The sequence below is a fragment of the Neodiprion fabricii genome, chromosome 4, assembly GCF_021155785.1.
Source record: "Neodiprion fabricii isolate iyNeoFabr1 chromosome 4, iyNeoFabr1.1, whole genome shotgun sequence".
Taxonomy (NCBI): domain Eukaryota; kingdom Metazoa; phylum Arthropoda; class Insecta; order Hymenoptera; family Diprionidae; genus Neodiprion; species Neodiprion fabricii.
Genome location: NC_060242.1, coordinates 9,164,887 through 9,189,469, shown reverse-complemented (window position 1 = coordinate 9,189,469; position 24,583 = coordinate 9,164,887). Strand labels below are relative to the sequence as shown.

The 24,583-nt window shown below is 48.1% G+C and overlaps 1 protein-coding gene across 2 annotated transcripts in view; it reads left to right on the top strand.

Moving 5' to 3' along the window:
- The window catches only part of LOC124179538 (DNA-dependent protein kinase catalytic subunit-like), a 97,756-nt gene that overhangs the window by 33,697 nt on the left and 39,476 nt on the right, over nucleotides 1–24,583 (top strand). For both annotated transcript variants that reach the window (XM_046564050.1, XM_046564049.1), the window contains exons 7-8: nucleotides 16,064–16,272; nucleotides 24,207–24,385. In XM_046564050.1, coding sequence (XP_046420006.1) covers nucleotides 16,064–16,272; nucleotides 24,207–24,385 — 388 coding nt within the window. The remainder of the gene's footprint in view (nucleotides 1–16,063; nucleotides 16,273–24,206; nucleotides 24,386–24,583) is intronic.

Here is a 24,583-nt window from a genome sequence, read left to right as displayed (position 1 = left end):
GCGTTCCCCTTTCACCACAGTGTCAACACGTATCAAGCAAGATCGAGGTGTAAGCGCGAACTCTTCCGAAGTTCGGCAAGCGTCAGTGTCTAGAAAGTTCTTCCACCGTTTTTAGATGGAGCTCCAAGAAAAAACATATCGTTTCTTTTAAATTACTCTACTAAGCATGTTCCCAGTTTTTTTAGGGCATTATACGGTATGAGCAGCTTTGTATACACATATGGTTACCGCTTTTGGAAGAGGCTCCAATGTATCGTGAAGTGTTAGGCGGTTCTATCACGTTGGAAGGTTCTTTTATCTTCTTCCGTTTCAAGTATGAGCTTGCTGTAGCTTTTCGAGTATCATGACGATTTGGATACTTGTTCTGTTGATCACTGGATGCGTCTTCGTTTAAAGAAGTATCATCCACTGCAGAATGTTCAACGGTGTTCGCATCGATATCATTATGAAATGGATTGCCTGCAAAAAATATAATGTGCAGGATGGAAGGGAATATTATGATCTTAAAAAACATTAATCACTACCTTTGTTTGAAAATGGCTCACTTTTCAACGAAGTTACATCTTTTAAAGTGCTTGACACTTGTGGGGTCATGCTCAATACAGAACTAATCCCCCCAGTGAGTTGAAGCTGTAAATCCTGTAACGGGCAAACAAATATTGCCAATGAGAAGATTTATTCCGTCATTATAAATTGGTAACTGTGTGGAAAAATTCACTGCCGCCTTTCTTCAAGTATACAAAAGATTGGAACATACCTCCTCTTCAGGAAGACTGTCTGCACAGTCTTTGCTGCCTTCGATATACTCTGACCCTACAAGGCCGCTAACCCGCAGCTCGAACTCCGTGAGATCTGGCTGATTAATGACCTTGTCGCCAGTTACCTCTCGTGCTTTCCTCAAATTCCTTGCTTTAAGTGAGGTACGACTTTTAAGTCTCGCCAAAGCTTAACGATAAATATATAATTTTTTACATCAAATTTTTTCCACTAACCCAGATCTCACATTAACTGAGACAGATACACCTTTTATAACATACAGGTATAACCTACGACAGTCACTTTCAGGTGCTACTAAACTTCGTTACATTACATACCACTTGTCATTGCTCCGGAGTTTTTGTCGCTCCTTTTAGGCTGTTAAGCTCTTCCGCCATGTCTTTCCACTTCTTTTGAGCCTCTTGTCTTCCATTCAATACCTGAAACTTTCCTTCGGCAAGGCCTTTGTTGAGTTTAAAGAAGTCCATCATTTTTAATAACTGTACATCGGATGCCCGTGCACTTCTTGATTTCTTACTAGAAAATAATGATTGTAATGATAGAAACCATTACAGAACGTTGCATGATTTTTCATATTCTTTTATTTTGGGCTCAGTATACTTACACTGTTCCATTTTTCTCCATTTTTGATGAACTGCGAAAAGTTTACAAAAAAAAAAAAACGCGAAGAAAGATCACGGAAAAGATACAAAATACACGATTTCCACCAGATTTTTAGTGATAATATCTGCGACGTTGTCAAATTTGCTGATAATCTATCGACATTTATCGCTGCGCCTGTGAATAGTTTTGCATCGATGAATATCGTTACGTCCAAGATACAGAATCACACTACGTCGCTAGCATCGTCGATGCAAGCGACAACTGTCGCTAGCTAACGACAGCGCTGATCGTCGGTAGAGAGTTACAGAATCCCAGCCCTGGCCCCTCACGTCCAGCTTTGAGGACCGCCAGCTCGGAGACTTCGCGTTGAAGTCCCCGGTAACGATGATCCTGCCTCCTGCTGTTTGGATGCTGGCCTCCAGACCATCCAGCTGGGCCTCGAAGTCGCTGGGCGTGACGTTCGGCGAGAAATAGCAGCTGAAGATGGTTAAGCCACTCGTTCTCGCCTAGACGAACCCCTCCCCTCTTCCCCCCAGCGTGAGGGTGCCCGGGAGGTTGTTCGTCGCCGCTATTGCCGCGTCCCCCCACCGGTCTACCATCCAGTTCCCCTGCTTTGCCGCGCTGCTGGGTTCCGAGACAATTAATATCCCGGTCCAGTGTGCCGCAGCAGTCTGGGTCAGCAGGTCCTGGGCCGCACGGCTCCGGTTAAGGTTTACCTGGAGTATCACTACTCCAGGTTTGCCCCCGGGTCCCGTGGTGGCATGCTTCCTCACTCCTGGCATGTTGCGGTGGGGAACTCGAGCCTCCGCCCGAATGATACACCAAGGGTGGTGGGGGAGAGCATTACTGCCGCAACCCCCGCCGTGCTCGTCTCCCGCGTGGCTGGTGCACTGTTGTTCACCCTCCTGGTGCCCCTCCTTCCCTGCCGGAGCTTGGCTTTCTGCAGTTCCTCCTTAAACGAACTGTAGCGGCCGCTCCCGGAAAAGTGGTCACCTCTCAGGCCCCGGTTCTTGCAGGTCAGGCACCTTGGACTAGACCCCTGGCACTCCTTCTCTTTGTGCCCCTCCGTGCCGCACTTCCTGCAGGCGTTAGAGTTGTCGGGCCCGAGGTACTGCGCCGCGTGGTGCCCGTACCCCTGGCACCGGTGGCACCGATCTACCGCGACCCTCTCGCGAATCCGACAGACGGTCCACCCTATTCTGATCTTGGGTAGGGCTACCAGTTTCCGGGCAGTACGCTCTGGCATTTTGCACAGCGCGGTCTGTGTTCCCCGGAAACCCGGCCTTAGTCGTATCAATTCCGCCAGAGGGGCCCTCAGGGCTTCCGACAGGGCCGCCCCAACTTCCCCCTCCGTGGTTACTTCGTCCAGGTCTCTGACCTCGACGACCATGGACGGCTCCAGGGTCGAGACCTTCGCCTCTCCCTCCAGAACCCCCCTAACCGCCTCGCTCAGGGCCCGGGCACCACTACCGCCTTTCAGTTCTAGGAGGACGTCACCCCCCCTAGTCCTTTTTACCGCCGTGATGTTGGCGCCGGTCTTCTCTGGGTTCACGCCCCCCTTGATCTTTTTAAGCAAATCGGCGTAGTTGCTGCCGCCTGCTACTTTGACTAGGACCGCATCGGGGCGGACCGGCTTCCTTTTGTTCTCACCCCTAGGCTGGCCCTTCGGCTGGGCCACCGCTGGCGCCTTCTGGGATGGCTGTGGCAGCTGTGATGTCTGGGGGGCAGTAGTAGCGGGTTTGGCCGGCCTCTTGGGGCGGCCTCTCCTCACCACCTCGCTCCAGGCTTCCTTGCTCCCCTCCACTTTCTCTTTCTCCTCGGGGCGCGGCCGTTTTTCCGCCGCCCCCGTGGATGGGGAAATCTCCTTCCTCTTTGCCGCCGCGTTCTGGGCAGTCGCCCGCTGTTGTTGCTGCGACAATTGCCGAGGATCTCTCTCGGTCTGGGTGGCCTTGTCCTCTGCCACGCGTGGAGCCGTGGCCGCCGCCAGCTCCTCCTCCATTTTCTTCCAGGCCCTTTCGACCCGGCGGACGACAATAGCTGCCTTGGTGGTGTCTTCTTTCAGCGCCACATTAGTGTTTTTATGCGCGAGGGCGAAGTCCTTCATGCCCTCAAGGAGGACAATCAGGGACTTCAGGCAATCCCACCCGCTCACCTCAGCGGCGCCGCTGGTGGCGCTGGGGCAACTCATCGTCCTTGCCCCAACTTTGGACGTGACCTTGGGGATCGCTCCCTTCGGTCCAGACACTTCGGCCTTCGCCTCCTTCGTCGGTGCTTCTAGGTCGACGAGGACTAGCGGCGTCTGTATTGGCGCCGGCTCCCTCGTCTGATTCTCCACCCGGTTGGTCCGCATAGGCGGTGGTGGTGACCTGCGGAGGCTGGTCCTTCTCGCGAAGGGGTCAACCTCAAACACCTCGAACTCCATCTCATCGTTACTGTTTCTTGTTTTGGTTTTGTTAAATTGATCCATATTGAAGTAGATTGTGTCTTACGACGGTTCGGCCATCATGGCAGCTGCACCGCGGTGCAGCATCTATCCCCGCCGGAAAGAACCCTAACCCCGTACTCGCACAGAAGCTGCTTTCAGCTTGTCGGGTGGTCAGTCCTATCCATGCGATCCCCCCCGCCCCCCTTACCTCTTTAGGGTCTTCCGTCCGGGGGATTCCCCTGTCAATCCGAGCCAGGGTAGGCCCCCATTCGGGTAAGACCTTGCCGGAAATACCCTACCAGCTTCGGGTATGAGGAAATACTGACCAGGTAATCCTCCATACATGCGCCCGAGGCCCAAGGTTCAACCCTCCGATTGACTCCAGCCAGCTGCAAGTAGCGGTTTTCCCACTTCAAACCTGCGGATTCCTAGGAAACCGCAGGAAAGGTACAGACATATCTTGCAGCCCTGGTCGGCGGATTACTAGTCCGGCCTTGACTAGTCTCGGAGGAATATCCTCAGGGGTCCCGACCACATCCCATTCATTCACTTCCCATTCATCCCTCACCATTCCCTCACCCAACCTCGAGGCTGGGCCGGTTGTGCTTAGTGTTAGACGCTCATCCAGTCTCGCCTCTGCCTAGGGTCTTTGGAACCCTAGTCATTGGGTCCCCTGGATTCATTGCGACCGCCAAGCCCCTACACCACGACAAGGTGACAACCGACGTAGGGGAGGGGAACCTTTTTTTTTTTTTTTTTTTTTGCTCAGCGGCGAAGGGGAAATCTTCGAAAGACATCCGGTTGTTCTTGGATGTCGTCGGATAGTGCCGGATTTTTACCGGCTAAAACCCCTCCGCCGCTCATCACCCAGGACGAGGCGGAACCGCTTTCGCATTACTTCACCTCGTCCCTGTGGCCGGCCTGTTCTCCTGGCCTCTCCCTTTCTTTCGCGACTCGGCATCGCCTTCTTGGTCTGCTTGTCACTCCACGTGTCACTGCCTGATAGTTTTTGTTGGCAAACCTTTCACTAATTCTAGAAACTACCCACTCACGCACCATCTGGTGTCCTTATGCTACTTATGATCACTGCTGTCTTACCAGCTGTTAAACAGTCAGGTCACTAAATCCTATCAATCCAATTCACTTACACTAATTCATCTGTTCGTGGGGGGGTGTCTTCGCGCACCTTGTCTTGTACACCCCCTCCATCCGTCAGCTTTCACCTCACTGTTTCCGCACCGCACTAGCATGCTTTGCGCGGTGCGGATGTGGTGTCCTCTTTTCACGGCCAGACCGGTTTTTGCAGCTTCCACCGTCACCCTCCAGTTTGACTTGGTGACCCCGGTCTCCACGGTGGTGCGGTAGTGCGGGAACATGCGCTTGTGCTCCGCCAAGCTGCCACACTGGCAGCTGGCGGTGAACACTGTTCCGTCCAGCACCACCGCGTCCCGCCAGGGGGGGTGCATTTCCAGCGGGCTGGTCGAGTTGACCAGCTGCTGGGTCCCCCCATATCGTCTTTTGAGGTAGAGGATGGCCCGGCTGTTACCCAGGTAATTTACATCACCGTAGGTCATCCGGACCATCGCTCCCACCCTTGTTAGCGTCTTCGCTGGAGGTCGGGGCTCCCCGCGTCGGGTCAATTTGTCCGCGTGTTCGGCCGCCAGGTCCTCCACCCTTGTCCAGGTGGCTTTGATGCCGCCTCCCGCTAGGTGCCCGGTGTCCTGGGCCTGGGCCTTCTGGTCCTGTAGCAAACCGCCGCTACGGAAACACACCGAGTGCGCGTATGGTATGTCACACGCGCACTCGGTCGCTCCCCCCCTCAGCCTGCCTACCGGCCTGGTTGCAGGCCTTTGGGTCGTTCGGTCGGGCAGTTCTCGTGGTTGCTGCCCCTGTCTCTCCCTCTCCTCTTTTTCTTTGTTGCGCAGAACTCCGCTGATGTATTGCTCCGCTGCTTCCCACTTTCTTGGGGCCTCCAGCATCACCTTGACGAGGTCGGCAATGCCATTGACCAGGGGAGGGGAACCTTTTTTTTTTTTTTTTTTTTTTTTTTTTTTTTTTTTTTTTTTTTTTTTTTTTCAGCGGCGAAGGGGAAATCTTCAAAAGACATCCGGTTGTTCTTGGATGTCATCGGATAGTGCCGGATTCTTACCGGCTAAAACCCCTCCGCCGCTCATCACCCAGGACGAGGCGGAACCGCTTTCGCATTACTTCACCTCGTCCCTGTGGCCGGCCTGTTTTCCTGGCCTCTCGTACACTCCGTGGCCAGCTCGCCAGCCGGCGCGGAGCATGCCCCTTGCCGGCCTGTCAAGGCTGCGCCTCCCTGCCGTTCCTTGTGCTTACTCGCTATTCATATATAAAAGAGTAATAATTACCATTATATATAATTGTTATCCCTTCCTATTCACGAATTAATTACCATTAGTACACTCAGTGATTAATAGTATTCCGTTCATCAGTTAACTACTATTAGTATACTATTCTATTCATATATATAAATTAATGATAGTTGCCATTATATATAGTTGCTATTTCTACTTTACGTTAATTACTTACTCCCTGCTTATGCAAGCAGTCACCCGCTTGCTACTCTTGCGGCTCATGACCTACTGACGGCGCGGAATTTGCTGACGCAAGTTTTCCGCACCGGCCCGCCTGTACTTAATTACTATTCGTGTCCCGCAGATAGTCCTACATGCTCTTGGTTAGTTTCATGACCGTTATTAACTACATGTTAGTTAAGCCTAGCGTGTTAGTCATCCCGCAGAGCAGTTGAGCAATTGTTGTTGTTTATTATTGCTCCGGCCATTCTACCGCACGCACAGTGCGTACACACAGTGCGCGACCTACTGCCGGCGCGGAATTTGCTGACGCAAGGGTTTCGCGCCGGCTTGCCTGCACTGTTGTGTCTGCCCGCGCTACTTAGCGTACACACGGTACGCGGCCTACTGCCGGCGCGGAATTTGCTGACGCATGAGTTCCGCGCCGGCTCGTCTACACCTGCACTGTAATTTATGCACCTGTCGCGTATAAGTCGACCGTGATTTATACCCATACCTACTAGTAATGTTAGTTACTATTTACAATGTACACCTATTCTAGTGTTGTTATTTATTAACTAAATGTAATTTTACATTGTCCTTATTATCTACTCGCGCCAGCCTGCCGAGTCTTGCTGCTCACCGGAGTCTGCTGACTCAGCAAGGTCGTCAGCCCGCGCTTGATTGTTTTTAGCTTTACGCTCATCGCCAGTCGACGCCGCTCAGGCCGTGACCCACTGCCGCCGGTATTTTGCTGGCGCTAATTCCGGCGGCCTAGTCCCGCTTCACCGCATTGTTTATTGTCTGGTGTCCGGTGACCACTTATCACTTAGGTTACTCTCTGTGTTCAGTCTGTAACCTTTATCACTTTGACACTTGATTAGTATTAGTGTTCACCTGTTCGTGGGGGGTGTCTTCGCGTACCTTGTCTTGTACACCCCCTCCGAGCGACACTTTTCACTTCACCATTTCCACTATTTCCGCACCGCACTAGCATGTTTTGGGCGGTGCGGATGTGGTGTCCCCTCTGCAGTGTGACGCCGGTTCTTGCAGCTTCCACCGTCACCCTCCAGTTTGACTTCGTGACTCCATTCTCCACGGTGGTGCGGTAGTGCGGGAACATGCTCTTGTGTTCAGCCAGGCTGCCACACTGGCAGCTGGCGGTGAACACTGTTCCGTCCAGCACCACCGCGTCACGCCAGGGGGGATGCATTTTCAGCGGGTTGGTCGAGTTGACCAGCCGCTGGGTCCCCCCATATCGCCTTTTGAGGTAGAGGATGGCCCGGTTGTTACCCAGGTAATTTACATCACCGTAGGTCATCCGGACCATCGCTCCCACCCTTGTTAGCGTCTTCGCTGGAGGTCGGGGCTCCCCGCGTCGGGTCAATTTGCCCGCGTGTTCGGCCGCCAGGTCCTCCACCCTTGTCCAGGTGGCGTTGATGCCGCCTCCCGCTAGGTGCCCGGTGTCCTGGGTCCTCTGATCCTGTAGCAACCCGCCGCTACGGAAACACACCGAGTGCGCGTATGGTATATCACACGCCCACTCGGTCGCTCCCCCCCTCAGCCTGCCTACCGGCCTGGTTGCAGGTCTTTGGGTTGTTCGGTCAGGCAGTTCTCGTGGTTGCTGCCCCTGTCTCTCCCTCTCCTCTTTTTCTTTGTTGCGCAGAACTCCGCTGATGTATTGCTCCGCTGCTTCCCACTTTCTTGGGGCCTCCAGCATCACCTTGACGAGGTCGGCGATGCCATCGATTTCCCCGGTAACACTCCTCATTCTGTCCCTTCGACCCCTCCATGCCGGGCAGCGGAACCAGGTGTGGTCCACGTCATCTTTGGGGCTATCACAGTGATGGAACCTTGCCGTCGCCTCCCTACCTATTCGGTAAAGGTACTCACCGAAACAGCCGTGCCCGGTGAGCCCCTGGGTGAGGTGGAAGCTCAGTTGGCCGAACCTCCGCTCCACCCAGGGCACGACGGATGGTATGGCCTCCCTGGTCCAAGTCCCTTTCTCTCCGCTAGTCCACTCCTCATCCCATCTCCGGATGGTCGTCTCTCTCTCTTCTCGTCGCAACCTGGCCTTTGCTGCCTTGCTGTGGAGGCCTCTCCCCGTCTCTGCGGTGGCGATTCGCCTGCGCTCTTCCGCCATAAGGTGTAGTGGGATCAACCCCGCCAACACCATGACCGCTGCTGTAGATGCGGTGCGGTACGCTGAGGTCACTCTCAGTGCGCAGACTCTTCCGACCGCGTCAACTCTGTTCCTATTTCTGGCCACTTTCAAGGCTTCGGCCCAGACAGGAGCCCCGTACAGCATTACTGAGTACGCGACTCCCGCCAAGAGCCTCCGCCTGGCGTAGCCCGGGCCGCCGGTGTTTGGCATGAGTCTGCCAAGAGCTGTCGCCGTCCTCATGGCCTTGTCCGCGGCTGTCGCCACGTGCTCCGCGAAGTTCAACTTCGCGTCGACTGTCACGCCCAAATACTTAACGCTCTTCGCGGGCCTCACCTGGTGCCCCTTGACCATTATGGGGTTGACTCTGAGCTTATGCCTCCTAGTCAGGACCACCACTTCTGTCTTTTTTTCGGCCAGCTCCAGCCCTTTCTCGTGCAGCCAGTCCCACACTCGGTTAATGGCCTCGCCTGCCGTTACCTCAAGCAGCTCCGCGGACCTCGCCGTCACCAGGAGCGCGATGTCGTCCGCAAACCCGACGGTGCTCACCCCCTCTGGCATCTCCATTCGGAGCAGGTCATCGTAGGCTAGGTTCCACAGGAGTGGTCCAAGGACCGATCCCTGTGGGACCCCCGCCGTTACCAGGCGTGTTTTCACCAGGGGAGGGGAACCTAACCTAACCTAACGTAACCTAACCTAACCTAACCTTTTTTTTTCAGCGGCGAAGGGGAAATCTTCAATAAGACATCCGGATGTTCATTTGTCTTTAGATAGTGCCGGATTTGTACTAGCTAAAACCCCTCCGCCGCTCCTCACCCAGGACGGAACGGACCCGCTCTCGCAGTACTGCCCTCCGTCCCTGTGGCCAGTCGTTTTCTTGACCTCTCTCTCCCGCTTACCTCATCGTGACGTTGACCATCTCGGCCCGACAGTCACGCCTCAATCAGCTTTCCCTCACCTCCTATCTTCTCGTCTCAGTTTTGACTCCTGTCGGCACGGAATTCACTACTGTCTGTCTTCCGTTGACCTCGTCCGCAGTCACACTTCGCACTATACTCAACACTTACCCACCTGTCTGTGTCACTAGTCACACTTTGCGTCTCCCTGCGCACTTTTAGTCTTTTCTGCAGAGCATGTTGCTGGCCGTGCTCGCATGGCCCCAACCTAGCTCCTGCACACCTACCTGCGACGTCTGCATCCTGGCCAGCCGCCAGTCCGAGCAGGTGGCCCCCTTATCCACCGTGGACCTGTAGTGCGGGAACATTCTCGCATGCTCGTCCTAGCTGACGCATTAACAGTTGGCGGTAAAGACCACGCCGTCGAGCACCACAACGTCTAGCCCCGGCGGTTGCATATTCACCGGACTGCACGAGTTTGTCAGCTTTTGTTGGCCTCCGTACCTGCGCTTCAGGTACAAGATAGCCCGGTTGTTGCCTACGTAGTTTACGTCCCCGTAGGTCATCCGGACCCTTGTACCCTCGCTACCCGGCATTGTCGCTCTGACCGCAGGCGGTCCTCTCCCGAGTTCCTCGGCGGCGTGCCTTGCCGCCAGGCCCACGATCTTTTCTTGTACCACGCTAATATCCATTGCGCCACTGGTAGGTTTAATCGCACCGTCTCTGAGGTAGCCCGCGCTCCTGAAGCATACGGCGTGCCTGTACGCCAGGTCCGCGGCTCGCGCGGGCGTCCCCGGGTTGGGTCTCCTGCCTGGTCGTTCACCCCTTGTGATCCTTTCGGCCTCCTCTTTGTCACGGAGTACTCGTCTGATGTAATCAGCCACTGCTCTCCACTGTTCCGGCCCTTTCAGCATGGCGCGCACTACCTCCCGGATGTTCGCGGTCGGTCCGGTCGCGCTTCGCATTTCTCCCCAGTGGTGGCACTGTGGCGTCGTCTCCTCACCTATCCGATGGAGATATGCACCGAAGCACCCGTGCCCCGTTAGGCCTCGGGTCAGGTAAAACTCCATCTGGCCGTGTCTCCGGTCGATTCAGGGTACTACCGAGGGTATCGCCTCCTTCGTCCATGCCCCCTTCTCCTATTCTCGCCATTCCATGTCCCATACCTCGGTCGTCTTCACCCACTCCTCGCGTCTCAGTCTGACCCTAGCCGCCTTGCCACGGGCCCCGCTTCTCGCTTCCGCCTCCGCGATTCTCTTTCGTTTGGCCGCCATCAAGTGCAGTGGGATCAGGCCCACCAACAACATAGCGGCCGGCGTCGAGACAGTGCGGTACGCCGACACGACTCGCAGTGCGCTGGCCCTTCCCGCAGCCTCCAGTTTGCTCCTGTTTCTCGCCACGCTTAGGGCGTCGGCCCACACCGGGGCTCTGTAGAGTACAACGGAGTATTTTACGCCCGCGAGGAGTTTCCTTTTCACGTAGGCCGGTCCCCCGATGTTGGACATCAGCCTGCCAATGGCCGCGGCTACGCCCATGGCCCTGTTAGCGGCCTTCCGCACGTGCTCCGCGAGATTTAACCTGGCGTCGATGGTCTCTCCCAGGTACTTCGCGCTGTCTATGGGCTTCACCTCGTGTCCTTTGACTTTGATAGGGTTCACCTTCAGCGTGTGCCGCCTAGTTATCACCACTATCTCCGTCTTCCTTTCCGCCAGGTCCAGTCCTACGCCAGACAGCCACGCCCAGGCGCTGCTGATTGCTTCGTTGGTCCTGCTCTCGAGCAGGTCTGCCGTCCTTGCCGTCACCACCAGAGCTACGTCGTCGGCGAAGCCGATAGTTGTCTCCCCTTCCGGCATTTTCCGCCGCAGCAAGTCATCATAGACCACGTTCTACAGTAGTGGGCCGAGGACCGACACCTGCGGAACCCCTGTCGTCAGCCGGCGCGTTCTTTCGCCTTCGCTGGTGCGGTACAAAAGTAACCTGTTTTCTAGGTAACTCTTGACCATGCCCATGAGGTACGCCGGCATGTTCTTCCGCTTTTTCATCGCTTCCAGGATTACGTTGTGCCCCACCGCATTGAAGGCGTTTTTGACGTCCAAAAGCGCCAACAAGCAGGGGGTAGCAAAGCGGCCTTTGCGCTCGTTCGCTTTTCCTGGCGATGTCCACGACCTCGTCGATGGCTTGGTTGGTTGACTTGCCCCTACGGAAGCCGTACTGATTATCCGCTAGTCCGTTCGACGTGTCCAGAGCTGCCTCGAGCCTGGCGTGCAATAGCCTTTCCAGCATTTTGCCAGCGACGTCGATCAAGCTGATAAGCCGGTAGTTCGTTACCTCCACATTCTTGACCTGCCCCTAAGGCAGTAAAACAAGCTTTTGTTTTTTTCACCTGCCGGGGAATGCTCCGCTGCGGAGGTACTCGTAGGCCCTGAGGAGTGCGTCCGGGTAGCACTCGGCAACTACGGCCAAGGCTTCGTTCGGCACTCCGTCAGGTCCTGACGCCTTTCCCCTACCGAGCCTCCTTGCCGCGTCGGCGAGCTCCGCCTCGGTAAAAGGTTCAGTCGGACCGTCGTCGTCGCGCCAGAGCGTGGTGCTTATCGTCATCCCATGAGTTGGAAACAACTCACCTAGCACCCCATCGACGATTGTCGGGTCGTCTGGTTGCCTCAGGCCTTCAAGCTTCTTGGTGAACAGCTTGTACGGCAGCCCGCACGGGTCTTCGTCCACCGCCTGCAGTAGCTCCTCCCAGCACTTGGCCTTGCTAGCTTTGACCTTATTTCTCAGGCTCCTTTTGGCACCCCTGTATTCCACAGTTCTCGCCTCGCTGCCCTAGCCTTCGGTCCGCGCTCTGCATCCGTCGCCTGGCTCTGATGCAGTCGCGTCGGAGTTGGGCGATCTCGCTGGTCCACCAGTGAATAGCGGTCTTGCCACGCTGTGGCCTTTTTCTCGGCATTCCCGCATCGCATGCCTTGGTGATGGTGTCCATGAAAGCGTCCACTTCCGACTTGCCGGTTCCAGTTGGGCCTTGCCTGTGCTTCGCTTTCTCTTCACCGAGACAGGCTGTCATGGCCGCCTTGTCCAATTTCCTAACGAACCATCCCTTGCTAAACCTCTGGCTGGCGCTTCTGTCCGTTGCCCGAGCTCCAACGTGCGCCACCCACTTCATGTAGATGTAGCGGTGGTCGCTCAGGCTCTCTTCTTCGAGGACCCTCCATCCTCGTATATCGGCCGCCACTCCGGGGCTGCCAACCGTGATGTCGATGACCGACTTCGCGCCGGTGGCTTCCCTGCTCCAGGTTGGGGCGTGTCCCGTATTTATGGGCCAGAGGTCGAGTCTGGCCAAGAACTCCGCCACGATCTCGCCCCTCTCGTCGCACCTATCGGATCCCCATAGCGGCAACTTCGCGTTGAAGTCGCCTGCTATGAGGATCCTACCCCCAGCCGCCTTGACTGCCTCCTCGAGGCCGTCCAGCCGCATATCCAGGGCTTGCGTCGACGTGTTGGGCGAGAAGTAGCAGCTGAAGACACTTGTGTTGCCTACTCTCACCCACACGAAGCCCACGCCTCTCCCACCCAGCGTCAGGCTGCTGGTCAGATTTCGCGTCCCAAGGATGGCCGCGTCCCCTCTCGTGTCCACCAGCCAGTTACCTTGCTTCCCCGCCCTGCTAGGCTCAGATACCAGCAGTATGCTGGCCCCCATAGCCGCAGCAGTTTGGGTAAGCAGGTCTTGAGCGGCCTGGCTCCCATTCAAGTTTACCTAAAGTATGCCCGCTTCAGGCACCGCCCCGGGACCCGTGTTGACGCACCTCACTCCTGGCATAAAGGTTAAAGTCGAGCCTCCGCCCGAACGACCCTTCTAGTGTGGTGGGGGAGAGCATCACCGGCTCCACGCTCGCCCTTCCCGTCCTCTCCACTCGCCCGGAGTTGGGCACCCTCATGGTGACCCGCCCGTTTGCGCCGGTCCTTAGCCTTCAGCAGCTCCGCCTTGAAGGATCTGCACTGGCCACTTCAGGCGAAGTGGTCCGCCCTTGCCTCGCCGTTTGTGCAAACGATGCACCTTGGGCTGGACCTCCTGCACTCCTTCTCCTTATGTCCGGTCTCACCGCATCTCCTGCAGGCATTCGAGTTGTCTATGCCCAGGCATTTAGCAGCGTGATGCCCATACCCTTGACATCGGTGGCACCTGTCCATCGTGATTTTTTCTCGGATCCGGCAGACGGTCCAACCGATCTTGATTCTGCCAATCGCCAGCAACTTCCGGGCATGCCGCTCTGCCATCCTCATTAGCGCGGCCTGGGTGCCCGTGAAACCACTTCTCAATCTTATCTCTCCTCCGAGCGGCGCTTTCAATGCGCTGCTGAGGGAAGCCCTTACCTCCTCCGCCGTCGTGATCTCGTCCAGATCGCGGATCTCGATGGTCATTTCCGGCTCCAGCGTCGACACCTTAGCCTGACCACCCAGGACCTCCACGACGGCCTCCTTCAAAGCCTGTGCTCCGCTTGAGCCCTTGAGCTCAAGGAGGACGTCCCCGCCTCTGGTCCTCCTAACTGCCGTGATGGAGGCACCTAACTTGTCGGGGTCCGCCTGGCCCCTGACCTTTTTGAGGACCTCGGCGTAGTTTTGCCCCCCTTCCGTTCTGATCAGGACGGCATCTGGCCTGACTGGCTTCCTGGGCCTTGGTCTGCCTTCTTTCGCAGGGGCCGCGACCGCCCTCTTGTTAGGTGCTGCTGGCGCTGTTGGCGCTGGGGGGGGGGGGGGGGGGGGGGCGGCCTTGCAATGGCCTCGCCTCACTACCTCCCTCCAGCCCTCTTGCTCGGGTTTCTCCTCCTGTTCGTCGGGGCGCGGCCTCTTTTCCGCGGCTCCAGTCGAGGGGGAGATCTCCTTCCTCTTGGAGGCTGCGGCTGTCGTCTGCTGTCGTTGCTGTTGATGTTTCGTGGCATCTGTTTGCGTGGCCTTGTCCCCACACTCCCGCGATGCCCTGGTCTCGATCAGCTCTGCCTCCATGCTGCCCCAGGCGCGCTCAACGCGCCTAGTGACGATGGCCGCCTTTGCCAGGTCTTCCTTGAGGACGACGTGGGTGTTTTTGTGGGTCTGCGTGAAAGTGAAAAAATTTATGTTCACTTATCCCTTTATAAAATTAAATTCCCTACAAAAAAAGTCTGATTATAGATTTTTGTCAGACAAGCCGTTTCCGAGTAATTAAGCTTAATAAATTGATATAATTTCTCGAGAATTAATCGAGAATTAATCGAGAAATTATATCAATTTATTAAGCTTAATTACTCGGAAACGGCTTGTCTGACAAAAATCTGTAGTCAGACCTTTTTTGTAGGGAATTTAATTTTATAAAGGGATAAGTGAACATAAATTTTTTCACTTCAATATTTCGACAGTTCTGACGTAAAACATCAAATTATTACTAAAAATCAAAAATAGCGATGATAGACCTCTTAAAGTTAATATTAAGGGCTTAAAATTTCATGACATTTTTTTTTTGCCATACTGAATGACATTCTCAATATATTCTTCAAAAAAAAAAAATTGTCAATTTTTTTGGCCCAGTCTATTCCACAGTCCTAAAAGAAACGTGGTTTCGGGCTACTATAGGGACACCATATATCTGTTCAGCGCGATTAGACTGTGCGTCACTGGATCATGTGCCATTGGTACCAACCTCATCACGCCTACTTACGATAATGATAGAAAAACACGCATTTTTCCACAATCCGTATCTTTTTCTGATTTTCTGACTGAAATTCAAAGAAAAAAGCAATCGCAAAATCCATTTCAACCATCGAATCAACACAGAAAGTTCACAATCGAATCGTTATTACGTCAAGATAATGATTGGTTCAATCGCCTAGAATATAATGTAGGGTGTAATAACTACCCTTTGAAGAGGAAAGGAAATAGTAAGTTACGATACAAGTGCGCGAAGCACGTGATTCTTGCACGAGTTTAGTTTGTCGGCCTAGTGAAGCGCGGGTGACGTACGCGCACGCGTATCTTACACTAGTTTTTGTAACACGGGCAATGGGACGAAAACGTGGTTGTCCAATCTGAACGTAGACGCATTGATGCAACACAGCGGATCTGCTCATAGCCATGACTCATCACGTCCGACGACGTCAGTTACGCCGGTTTCGTTCGCAAAACTGTACTGTACGTACACACCTAACAGTTTTCGATATTACTCGACAGTTTGAGAATTGTTGGGAATCGGCTGCCTTGTGCACCCTCGTCGGTGCGCGAAGTCGAACTTCCCATGCAAGTGGTACAAAAATTACCGTCCGTAATAAATTTGTTGAAGTCAATTTGTATCGTAAAAAAAGCTTTGCAAGCATCAATATATATGCATAAGATACATGTTTTCGACGATTGCCGATGACCGAGTTTTATCACGGTATATTGTCTCTTTATTTCTATATGTACAACTACAGCTCTTGTACTCATTGCGTATTCTCGTCCTTTTGTCGGTTTGCATTCGTTTTCACAATGCTATCATCCCCAAATTCCAATTACTTGTCATCATTTTCATTTCAATCATTCGTTTACTTTCGCATTAGTTAGTTAACAATTGCTTATTGCAAGCGTATGAGAATAAGTATAGTCAATAGAACATGTAATTTCAATTAAAGTTCCACTTTTAAAAAGGTTTTCTGTATTATAGCCGGTATTGCAGTACTTGGGAGCCATATGTCTTTGTTCGATGATTTCATTTATGAGGATATCTTCTTCTGGCATCAGACTTTATTGAATTGGACAAGATTCCATGATGAAAATGCGATTGTTGCATTTAATGCTTTGTCCACTTTTTACGAGAGAATTGGTATAATGCTGCAAAGTAGAAACACCGAAAGTAGCCGAACATTATTTGAGGTAAATATAATTTACTACTATTTGAGAAAAGATGATATAAAAAAATCATATAAAGTTACAGAGTATACAAAGTGATCTCTGTTAAGCTTGCATCACTACGACGAATAATGAAAACAAACTTCGACAATGTTTCAGTTGTATATATTCACAAAGTGCATTATAAGAATTTTCATATCACTTTTAACGATCTCCTCGATACCCTGTTAATTTTATTTCTCTTTCGTTTGGCTCAATTCTAGTACCAATTCAAAAGATCACTTATGCATTTTGTCATATTTTTTAAATTAAGTGTATGTCTGCGATACTCGTCCAGAAAATCTGATTGGACCAATTCATCGGTAATTTCAGATCAATGAACAATGAATGAAATCTGGGTGACTTGTAAAAAAAATTCTCACACAAATAGTAATATAAGTAATTACGCATATTTTTTGAAATTTTTTATACCTGTAGTAGGTACGTCTAAAGAGTAACTACATATACAGTTTCCTGTTACCGATACTTGATGACATTTCGAAGCCAAAACCCCTTTTTGGGAAGGTTGGGAGATGATGACATTCCTTATTAGTGACTTCATTCCCGTGTGTATCACCCCTCTTTACTGGTATGCTATCCTACTCCATTTACTCGAGGACTCAGAGCCATGGCGCGCTATATTATCATGCCAATTTCCTTCGCCTCATCACAGAGAAACAAAATGAAAGTTTTCATGAGGCTGCTAATTATTCTGCCGTGGGCAGCTACTTAGTGCATTCGATATCTCACAGGGCACAATACTAACCATTAACCTTTATTGTAGCGGTCGATTCGGAACATACATGATTGAATCAAAAATGGTGAGTGAGTAAAGTGAAAAGTCGTGACAAGAACTTTACCTTCGTAGTTATTTATGCAACAAACATTATCTAAGATAGCTGAATATAGATAATATATGTCAAATGCAAAATATTCACAATGTTTATCATATGCATGTTACACACACATCCACACACACACGTATATACACACAATCCGATGGACTCCCAAACGATTTATTTAGGGTTAAATACTACTGTAACTTGACCGAAAAGAATATTTAGTCTTAATGTCTTCGTAAATTTAAATTAAAAAATACATGTTCCTACTCTGGATCGTGATATGCGAATCTACGTTTGTCTTAATTCGATTGATACTTACTACAATATTGCCACAATTTGCCAAATATTCCTACAAATCACGTGAATTGATGAATGTATTATATAATTTTAGTTGTGGTATATATTGTGCGATTCTTGATTTGTGTCATTATTTTGTCTTAATTAATATTTTCGATTTTAGTCGGTAACTTCAATACCGACCAAAGAGTGTAAAGCAGAAACTTGCTGAATTGTGTGAATTTGAGATACTGTTCAATAGTCTATAGTTATTATAATAAATTTAAGTCTTTCTCGATGTTACAAATATGTAATTACAAATCTGCTTTTGGTACAAAGTATTGGTTCCATCAATACCGGAAAATTATAATTACGACAATGCCAGCAAATAGTACCTTAAGATTAGTTACACAGAGCACTTTTATTGAGAACTTTTATCCGTAGCTGCACTTCATGTTACATGATTAGTGGATGTGCTTTCCAGAACATGTGAACAGCACGGCTTGCGTTTGCAAACACACTTTGGATCAACTCGATTCACCAATATAGGAAAAGGTACTTCTATTTTGGATTGATTAGTAAATGCTAATCATTTTACTTGTCGATGCAGTCGAAATACTATTATTCAAGGGAATACAGGTTCTTTATCACGATTCTTATATCTGAAATATTATTCCATATTTACTAAATAAATTGGATTAGATACAGTTTTGTAATCGGAAATCTTATTCCGAAATTTCTCACCCAAAGAAAGCATAGATCCGATTGAAACCAAGTTTTGTGTATAATTCGATTAAGCCATATATGATATATATTATGCACATAGTTAAACTGCATGTATAATTCATATATTTCAACAGATTTATAAATCATACATGGTTAAATCAGAGTAGATAGAGACAAGATTTCGATCCAATAAGATTTATGCATTTTTCCCGGGACTTCATGACATTAGTATCCTATAAAACTTAACAAGAGTATGCGTAATGCGTATTCGGGCGTACATGTATGAATTTATATTGTGACGAAGATTCATAAGGGGTATCAACAAGTTCAAAAACGATAGAAAACAATGGCAACAAAAATCGTTACAAGAGCTACTGCTAGAACATCAGTTTCGAAAAATAGGAATCACTTCCGACAACTTGCATGACTACCTACACTATGCTCAACACATTGGACCAGGCAATTCTCACAGCCATCGAGAGCGCAGTTCTGAATCCTCCAACCCATGATAATATCAACGTATTAGAAGTTTTTTTATCAAGTCACTCCTTACTGAAGAAATGGAAATACGTAAAATTCTTGTCTGATGGGGCAGTTAGCGACAAAACTAAACGGCGACTACATTTCATGGATATTATGGTTTGATGACTCACCTTTACATCTAAAACCCACCCTGGCTACTGCATTGACTTTGAGAATCAGTATTGACCATTTGGCTAAGTATGCCGACGAGATTTGAAAAATAGAGCACTCAACTTTGGAAAGCTAGCTCATTGTAGTAAGTAAAACAAGATCAGACACCAAAGTATTAGAATATAAATCGCAAGGAATCTTAAACTGGTCTTGGAGAAGTTATAGCAACGTGGCAAGTGCCATGCGATTAAAGACTTAACGGAATCCGCATAAGTCACGCCATGCCACGGAAAAACTACTAACTAGGTTGATACAATAAACCATCACCTCACTTCAATCTACAAGAAGTAACGTTCTAACCAGAACATCAAACACTCTGGTGCAACGTCTGAGCTCATGACGTCAAACTATTCGTATATAGCAACATTTTTCACGAAATCCTTGCGGTCTTCAAGGACAAATACCGACCAAGTGGCCAAATCATGCATCAAAAATAAATCTCACCGTAGAAGAATAATACCGTATCAGAATGATCGTGGAACTATATCTATTGCCAGAAATCCAGGGCTTAAGGCGTTACGTTCACATCCAAACCAATCAGACAGGTACTACTACTGCATCACTATGGCTCGCCGGTTCTCCAAATCGCGCGAAATAATAACAGTCACAAGCAGCACAACAGACACGATAGCAAAAACCTTCCTTATTTATTGGAAATTTACGCGTTGGCAGCCCGAAATTACTGACCATGGATAGAAATTCTCAACATGTATCTGCCCTCTTCACAGCTTTAGAACACTGGCCAGAGTAAAATGAATATAAACTACTGACTATCACCCCAGAGTGAATCGTCTGGTTTGTATTGTACAAGGAAAGACTTAACATGTTCCATCATGAGAAAAAAAAGGAAATTGACCGAAATCTCATCCACAGTACTCGTAGGATTGCAAATCTCGTACAAAGAAGATTTGACGGTTTCAGCTGGTAAATACCTGTATGTTAGGAAGCTGAGTATCCCTCGAGAATTCTCCTTACATGAAGACCTTCTAGCATATACTGATATCATCCTGGAGGACATCATCATACACGTTAGAGACCTGAAACTGACCCGGTACATCCCGTCATTGTCGACAAACAACGTTTTGCTACAAAGAACTGTATGTATACGTCTTCATGTAACAAGATGCTTCAAATTGTTGAATGGAACAACCATACCCAGTTGACGCAAAGTTGATGAACGCATTGACCACAAAATTTGTGCTATCAATGGAAACGGAAGTGTTGTGAATGTCTCGTACAACCTCTATAACCAACCCATCATCCCACAGCAAGTGCCTTCGACTACATGAGTTAACATAAGCACCCTCAACGGAAACGACGGCGAGTAGCTTAACATAGGCCTTGACATTAAAAATAAGCCCATAAATAGACAGCAAAATAAGCTATTACGGTCGTTTATAGGGGTAAATAGAGTTTAAGTAAAACATAAACTGTTGTTTTTGTAGTATAGTAGCAAGTATTTGAGGCACCATATAAAACTTGAGATAGTTATTTTAAGAAATAGATCTCATAAGTAACCATAAAACTGAATGCTGATTCTTGACTACTGCCTTTCATTTTCCATTCCAAACTAACATTCATATTCCTTACAGATGATTGAAAATATGAAATGCAACACACGACATGCACATCTTTATCTATACTTTCAATTAGCCAACCTTACTATTCTAGCAATAGAGTAAGTGCATAGAATTTCGTATAAAGAGTATGAGTGCTAGCAGTCAAAAATTAGAATTCAACACTATCAAAAAACACAGTAATAGTATAGATAAACGGAGTAGATGCTGAAATTCAACACGACGATTGCGGGGACGCCTGACGGTCTACTGGGTATAAGTCCATGGATAGGCATTCTTTGGTCCCGGATATAATTTTCCTAGACGTCTGATAGTTTTTTTCATCGAAAAATTCTGGAAGCTTATTTATATTTAACATACCTGTAAAACTTTTACTAAAAAAATGTATATCATGAGTATAATAAGCAAAGGTTGTGAGATTCAACTAGGCACAAAGTGAGGTTGTAATGTGGTATACCTGAATATGCACATACAAACTTTTCTGTAATAGTTTTTGCACCACAAGGTTGGCGGCGCTAAGAATCGCATACGTATACAGAATTTACTATCACATTTATTCCTTGTTTGAATTTCGTTTCAATGCATACATCATTGTTTTATACGATATATAAATGGAGCTGTATTTTTATCACACCCAAATATTTAAATACTCAGCATTTAGACTTAATGAGATACATTTTGTCCCACATAATATTTTGCAGATAACAGTCAATCTTCATTTGCTTACCGCGCGAGGGATAAAATTACAGGTACCAAAGTAGTAATTAATGTGACCACAGTAGAGTCATTGACGTCACCAAAACAAAGACTTACTTATTGAGTTAGAATAATTCATATTCACTTACCTAGTTCCGTTATTGTTATTATGAAGACGTGTCTACCGCATGCAAAGACATGTAATCGATATAAGGAGAACTAGAGACTGAAATATCAAGTCCATTTTAATGTCCACGTTTCATTTTCTTCAACGTAGAAGCAAGAACCCACAGATACGGTTAACTTTCATCTTGTTTCTCTGTGCACCTTACCGACACTCTGATGGCATACTTAATAACCCTAGGATCCTACACATAACCTAATATAATTCTTACGACCTGCTGAAATCATTTTTTTTACTTCGTTCAATCGAATTTTTCACCGTGAAAAATTCATATTAGGTTTTCCTTGCATATACTATTCCGTTTTTCAGTCTTTCAGCCTTCGAATGAAAAAAATTAAGCCCTTCTATGACAAACAATCCGTTAGCAGTGTCGATTTAAAATTCCGGGGTGACCGTAACCCCTGTGTATGTTATTTGTTTTGCCGGGATAGTGTAGGGCTTTAGGGTTATCATAACAAATAGCGGTTCACCGTTTAAAATTTCGGATAATATCATCTTCAACTTGAGGTCTTGATGTCGTCGCTTAAAATAGTCACTCCAGTTTCGATAAAAAAACTTTCACGAGTCATTTCACTTTTACACACTGAGCTTTATGCACAGGCTTCTTCATAAAACAAAAGAATATAGCAGTGCTCATTCCAGCGTGGTGTAGAGTTCATGGCTGTCAAATGAATATCGTGCATAGGCTGTGAACACGAAGTAGTAAGAAGGAGACAACACTCTGCAGTAAAACTTGTCCCCAATTTCGAGACAACGTAAGAAGAATTGTCTAAATGCAATTCAGATCATTTAGAATGCAACATACTCCATAAATTCGTAAAATATGCATTTGTGTGAAAACCGAGCAATTGGTTTCTTGAATTCTCAGTCAAATGTGGAATTCAACGTTGAATTTCTTTTTTTTGGCATGATGGGTTTGAGAATTTCATTAAGAACTAAGCAATACTTTTGAGCAGGACTTTTTTCTGCAAGTCACTTATGTTTCAAGTTATGGTCATTTGAAAATCATGGAATCACTGAAATCTGATGCTTCGAACGGATGTTGTGAAGAAATAATTAATTGAAAATGAAGAAAATTTTACGGTGAATTTCGGTGAAATGTTTGAAGATGGAAAGAGTAAATTCAATAATATATTTTCGTTCGGTTTGATGTAAAATCCCTTTTGCAAAATAATCTCTTAATCGCTCGCGGCAGATATTTCAGATCCAACGTGGGATGCAAAGAACCGTTGATTACAAAGTTTTTACAATGAGAAGAGGAAAAGCATATGGTCGTGTCACATTTGTTGCAAATGAAGTTGGTAACGACGAACCACGATAATCGTTTGTAACCTAAAATTCAATATTGGGTTTGGAGGTAATGAATAAATGAGTTTCCAATTTTCTAAGTACTGCGATTTCCTGTAAACCAATCATCTAACTCATTTTGGTAGGCATTTTGGTTTTCCTATGGTATCGATCAGTTACCGTTATCTTGTTTGTGCCCTCCCCCGCTGTGTTACTTTCTCTTGCTTATGTTGTTGAAGTACGCTATACACATTGATACACCTCAATTACCTGGCATGGAAACACTCACTCGAACATACCGATACTCGGTCTTACTCATAGTACACGCATACAGATCTGAATTGGAGCGACGTACCAAGTTTTTCTGTATTAGAGAAGTCAGAACCGAAATAATCAGGAGCAGACAGTGACGCTGAAAATGCGGGCAATCAACAGAGACGAGAAGGAATCATGACGGAGGTACGTGAAATGGTTAACGTAGAAGAGGTGGCGAATCAACGCGGACGTTAACGCGGAATCGCAGCTCAGCCGTCGAGTACTAACATGGGGGTTATGAGCCACAGCAGCTAATATTGCAATCTCATTATTAGCTCCCGTAACTGTTTTTTGACGGTTTTTGTTTTCGCTTTTAGACTTCCGTCGGTGGTGAATTGTTTGATAACCCGGTAAAAAGAACGGCGTGAACGCACCCTGTCTGGAAAACGTTGAGCATAAAGAGTAACAGATTCATTAATATTCCTGTCACTTTCTCTATAAATAAGAACCGTCTCAATTTTCCCTTGTACAGGTAAAGCCTCCATTGTAACGGTAATAGAGTCAAGTAATGACAGAATGCTCAAAACGAAGTGCGTAGTGAGATCGTGTTATGAAGGAATGCGTTGAAGAAATCAGGGAACATGAGCAAGCAACGAAGACAATTCGAATAACGAGGAGAGAGATTGTAGTAAACACGTCGCGTTGTAAACATTGAAATGGTATTGTGATCGCATTAGAACGTAGAAAATACACTAGGCCGGGGCGGCGGGGCCTGGCGATTGAGGTCAAACTATGCACAATCGAATTGTTCTCCTGAAAACATTCAACACGTACTTCCTTATCTTCGATTTGGAGCGCCTTCCTTGGAATTATCAAAAATTTAATTTTTCGCGATTCAAGCGCCATCGGTCACGAATTGAAAAAAAAATTTCAAATGAAACTTTTGTATTTTTTCATGTAAAATTCGGATCTCCAATGAAAAACAGAGGTTCCCATTCGAAATTTCAAAGTTACTACCCCTCCCGCATTTAGGGGTTGGGGTTGGGGGTTGATTTTCACATAGTAAATTTACCTACTACGTATATACGTATTGATTCCGTATAACCTGTCTTAGACGGTTCCAATTGCATCAAATGTGATAGGGCTAAATTTCATTCCTCTTTGAATTCTAAATAATTTGTATTGAACGTGTTTTGCATTTCGCCTTGCTTCTGAGATTACGGCCTAGGGTGTTCGGAAAAAGTCAGTCTGTAATTCCAAGTTATTGCGGAATACATGGTTTTCTGTTTCAAATAAACATTAAATCATGTTTCACGATTAGCAGCACATCTCAAAAATGTTCACCTTAAGGTTGGTGTTGTCTAAGTTATTTTCTTATTTCAGTATTTCATGCAGCACTTCGAAAAAAAAATCACCAACGAAAATCAGGAGTCTGCCACTCTACAATTGAGTATTCGTGGTTTTGGTCATATGGCTGGTGCTTGCAAAATTTATAGGACAGAGAAACATGTGGTAGATATGTTTTCACTCATTGCTCAAAGAACAAGTGTTATTTACACCAAGTAAGTGATACCTGCATACTCGATTATCGTCTAGTAAATTATGTAATTGGCATTTGTCAATTATGCTTTTATAAGAAATTTGTACAAAATGAATCAAAAATTATACGCTCTTATCTTTTAATACATGCACCATTCAACCTATTCCACTAAGACAGCTATTCCTAGGAGTCATTGGTTCAAATTGCTATTCTACTAGAT